This window comes from Galeopterus variegatus, unplaced genomic scaffold, assembly GCF_000696425.1.
Source record: "Galeopterus variegatus unplaced genomic scaffold, G_variegatus-3.0.2 Scaffold625, whole genome shotgun sequence".
In the NCBI taxonomy this organism is placed as follows: Eukaryota; Metazoa; Chordata; class Mammalia; order Dermoptera; family Cynocephalidae; genus Galeopterus; species Galeopterus variegatus.
Genome location: NW_007726736.1, coordinates 481,571 through 486,415, shown reverse-complemented (window position 1 = coordinate 486,415; position 4,845 = coordinate 481,571). Strand labels below are relative to the sequence as shown.

The window sequence follows — 4,845 nt, the reverse complement described above, 5'->3', positions numbered from 1 at the left end:
CTTGGGGTAGGGGAGGAGATGTTAATAAAACTATAAAAATCCTCTTGCTAAAAACAAAGTATTTCAGTCATGATACTTAAAGAATAAATACTGATTACATTTCATCTTTATTATATTAGTAAAAAAAAAAGTCATAACATTTATTTTCAATAGATACTTTGTACTTAGTAGAACATTTCAGAATCTTTTCCCTTATTAATTTTAAAGAGGTATATATGCGTTCATTTTGCTAAGTTTTAGGTTATATGCATACTAAGAATCATTTATTCTGAACTAAATACACACCCAAATGTCCAAGACCTTTCTGACTTTAATGTAGGGTTGATTCATGCCTCGGTGATATCAGGTACTCCAGGGATACTGTCCCACAGGACACACTCTGGACTGAAAGGAGGTCTCTTTTACAGGGTCCTCCCTCTTTTTCTTTCTAACAGACTTTGTGTGTGGCTCTAAGTCCATTCCTTTGTATTCCCCAAACTTCCCCTGCAAAAATTCTGCTCCTTCTCTCTTTTATAAGACACGGTTTCCTCTTTTTCTATTTCACAACACATGTATATTAGAATTAAAATTCTCTGTTAATATGTATTTTACAGAAAATTAAAAATTTCCTAGATCATAATTTTATTTCAGAGACACACAGCTTACAAAGGATTGTTCAATAAATAATTCTTCATCCATTCCAGGTAATGTCTCTCCATAAAGAGTATTTTTCTTGATGTGGGGAGTACACAGAGAAATTATCTCCAAGGATTCAATATCCAAAAATGTTACGTTTCTTTTGGGATAAAATAAGTGGGATAAAATAAGCAGATTATTTTTCCTTTTTTCTTTTCCTAGACAGTGTTGAGTTTGTCACTGATGGTATTGCAAAATTCTCTGCTTTGGCCTCTTGGAAGCTTAGAGCTTGTATGATTTGCATTTCTATCTGCTAATCTTACTTATTTATTAGTTTACTAGGCCTTTGTTTCTACTCCTCAATTATTTGTTTTTATGCAAATAATTATTTTATGCATAAAAGCAAATAGTTATCGATGTAATATGCAAATACATAGATAGGTATATACATACATACATGTATGTATGTGTATATGTACACACATATATTCAAAATCACTTTAAATTATTTGTGGAATTATATTGATACATAAATATCAATATATGAAGCAAATGCTCTTATTAAGTCCTTCCTACATGCCAGCCTATGTGTTGTATGTCCTCAGCACATTACATAGGCTATCTCATTTAACTCCAGAATACAATACTTTGTTACTCGAAAAAATATATGCCTGGTGGCCAAGCCCCTGAACATAAGTTAGTCTTTATAGGGTCATACTTTCTTTAACATGAGAAAGACTGGAGAAATCAACTGATAACCGCGGGCAGACCACGCAGGAGAGCTACAATTAGGGCACCTTGGTTGGAGTCCCAGTCCTGGCACTCACCATCCATTGGACATTGGACATCTCTCCTTCTCTTTGACCCTTATCATCCTTGTTAACAGGCTAGATGACCACACATCTGTCACAGGGTTAGCTTAAGATATTCACGGCACAGAAAAAGTGCTCAGCAAATTATAATCACTCTTCTGCATGGCAAAATTTAACAAAGACTAAATCAAAAAGTCAGAACAAAAGAAAAAGTAGCCAATATATGAAGTGTAAACCACAAAGTTCTGAAACAATAACATTTTTTCACTGCGTCTTAATTTTCTTGTTTATTAACATGCACTACTTGAATTAGTCACTCACCAGAATGCTGAATCTTGTAGACCCATCATGTTCATCAAATCCTTATATTTTTTTCTCTCTTTTGTAACATTGACTGATATAAAATATATAAATGGGGAGAAAGAAAGCAAGCAGCATAAAATAAACATCTTATTTTGGAGAACGTCATTAGAAATAAAAGGTAATATCTTCATATTTGTAGCAGTAACTGACATCAACTTCTCCATCACAGAGTGATTTGTTGTGATCTAAGGAAGGGTTTAAAAGAACGTAATAATTACTTAAAGGATATAAACTGGCAAAGTCTGAGTAAGATCTGTGGACTGTACTAATGTCAATTTCCTGGTTTTAATATTGTACTATAGTCATGCAGGATGTTACCATTGGGGGAAACTGGGTGAAAAGGGTACATGAGCCTCCCTGTACACTGTTTTTGAAATTTCCTGTGATACTATAAGCACTTCAAAATTAAAAGTTTAAAAATACATAAGCAATATGTTTATCTAAATACTGCTTCATTGTATAAATATGGAAACTTGAGCATATATCATTTCTATTCCTTGACAGTGTCCTCTCCAAAATTCATGTTGCAACTTAATTCCACTGTGGTGGTATTAAGAGGTGGGACCTTTTGGGAAGTGATTAACTCATGATGGCTCTGCCCTCATGAATGGATTAGTGCCTTATAAAAGGGCTGGAGAAAACTAGCTGAGACACTTTTTCTCTTCTGCTCTTCCACTATGTGAGGACATCTAGATAGTGCCATCTATGTGGGACGGGCTCTCGCCAATTTCAAACCTGATGGCACCTTGATCTTGCACTTCCCAAAATCCAGAACTGTGAGAAATAGATTTCTGTTCTTTATAAACTACCCAGTCTCAGGTATTTTGTTATAGCTGCATAAGAAGACAGAGACAGTCATGTTTCATCAGAATCTTGATGCCTCTGTAATTAGTTTACATTGACTATTAGAACTTTTCAATTAAGCACTTACTTGTATAATAGCAGCATTAATGGCTGTTTGTAAAGTCACGAATCCTCTAGTCCAGTATGTGGTCAAAATACATGAAAACTCATCATATTCCTTCCAGCAATGAGCTATAAGTACAAAGAAAAGCATAACCAGCATTGCTGGATGAGGGCTGTTGGAGAATAAGAAACAAAAATACAGGAGAACACAATCTAGAGGAGATTCCACCAGTCAGAACTTTTAACCACATAGGTACAAAGAAAAGCATAACCAGCATTGCTGGATGAGGGCTGTTGGAGAATAAGAAACAAAAATCCAGGAGAACACAATCTAGAGGAGATTCCACCAGTCAGAACTTTTAACCACATAGAAAAAGCAAATAAATGAAGGTTCTTAATTAGGCAGTTTTATTCATGCAGACCACAGCATGCTCAGGGAGTCTTAGGAAATAAAAAGAGGATGAAAGCAAACACTCTGCTCCAGCCACACTGCACTTCCTGCTGCACCTCAAAGTTCCAAATGCATCCCAGTACGCGAACATTTTATGCATACAAATGCTCTTCTTCTAGATAGATGCATGGCTCACTCCTTCACGGCACCNACAGGAGAACACAATCTAGAGGAGATTCCACCAGTCAGAACTTTTAACCACATAGGAAAAGCAAATAAATGAAGGTTCTTAATTAGGCAGTTTTATTCATGCAGACCACAGCATGCTCAGGGAGTCTTAGGAAATAAAAAGAGGATGAAAGCAAACACTCTGCTCCAGCCACACTGCACTTCCTGCTGCACCTCAAAGTTCCAAATGCATCCCAGTACGCGAACATTTTATGCATACAAATGCTCTTCTTCTAGATAGATGCATGGCTCACTCCTTCACGGCACCCTGATCTCCTATCAAAAGCAACCTCATCACAGAGGGCTTTTCTGACCACCATAAATGAAATACCTAAAAAAGCTGTTTCAGTCTCTATCTTCTGCTTTATTTTGCTTTGCTGAGTATATTGTTTTTCCATCCCCTGTCTGACTAGAATGATTCCTGCAAGCAGGCTCTGTGTTTTGTTCCCTTCAATCCCCAGAGCCAAGAACAGTGTAGAGCCCATAACAGGCACTAAGTAAATGAAAGGAAATGAGCTAATTCTATCAGTCATGTCGAGTCTACCTGCTAAAGAGTACTCTAATCCACTGGCCCCTCTCCCTCTCAGCTGCCCCCACCTGGTCTGAGCCACCAGCAGCTCACTAGTAGGTTTCATTGCATTCTTTCTAACCTCTCTGCAATCCATTCTCTTGGCTATATCCAGAGTGCTCCCTTAGCTTGGAAACGTAATCCCATCTTCTCCCTGTTTAAAGTACTTCAATGGCTATCCATTGCCCTAGATTTCATTCTCTCATCATGTTCCTTTTCATGTTCTTTGTCCAGCTATACTGCTCTTCTTCCAGATCTACTAACAGATGCCCCTTTTTACCTCAGGGCCTTCACACTCACCTTTCTTCTGTCTGAGATGCAATGCCTCTAGTACTTCACACCTGCTATTCCTTCCAGTCTTCATTTAAACATCCCCAGGTAGGACTTCCCAAGTGCCACAGCTTCTTAGAACCCCTGATCTAAATCCCCACAAGCACCTTTTCTTGTACTTGTCATTAATTGTTCAATGTCTGTCTCTCCTGCTAAACTGGAATCTCAACTGAGGCTGGGATCTGTCAGTTTTGATCACCACTACATTTTTCAAAACATGTATCTGTGAGCTCAATAAATACATGTTGGATGACCGTACTATTTTTTGAGAGTTATCCCTCTAGTGGAAAGATATGATCGACTTTGGAATAAATTCACCAATAAAATGTATTTTCTATATTTTTCAATGTGCCATTGAATGCATCTCTGTTGCCCATCCCTACCTGTTTTTTATATTGAAACATGAAAGGTTCCATAGTGATAATTTATTTGGAAACTCACCTGTAAAACTTTCTTCATTCAAAAGTGGAATGTTGTATCCCTGAAGAAATTTTAACTTGTAGGAGAAAGTGTCATTAAAGACAATTCCCACAGCAAATGGTAAATTCTCTTCAAGTATTTTATCCATGTGTTTTTCATTTGGTACCCCAATGACATTTTTTCCTGTGAATTACAAGGTAAAAATGTACATA

At 37.0% G+C, this 4,845-nt stretch overlaps 1 protein-coding gene across 1 annotated transcript in view; it reads right to left on the bottom strand.

Annotated features, from left to right (window-relative positions):
* Nucleotides 1-4,845, bottom strand: part of ABCA6 (ATP-binding cassette, sub-family A (ABC1), member 6) — an 80,181-nt gene that overhangs the window by 63,250 nt on the left and 12,086 nt on the right. Inside the window, 3 exon segments of the mRNA XM_008570729.1 lie at nt 1,749-1,975; nt 2,722-2,825; nt 4,655-4,816. Coding sequence (XP_008568951.1) covers nt 1,749-1,975; nt 2,722-2,825; nt 4,655-4,816 — 493 coding nt within the window.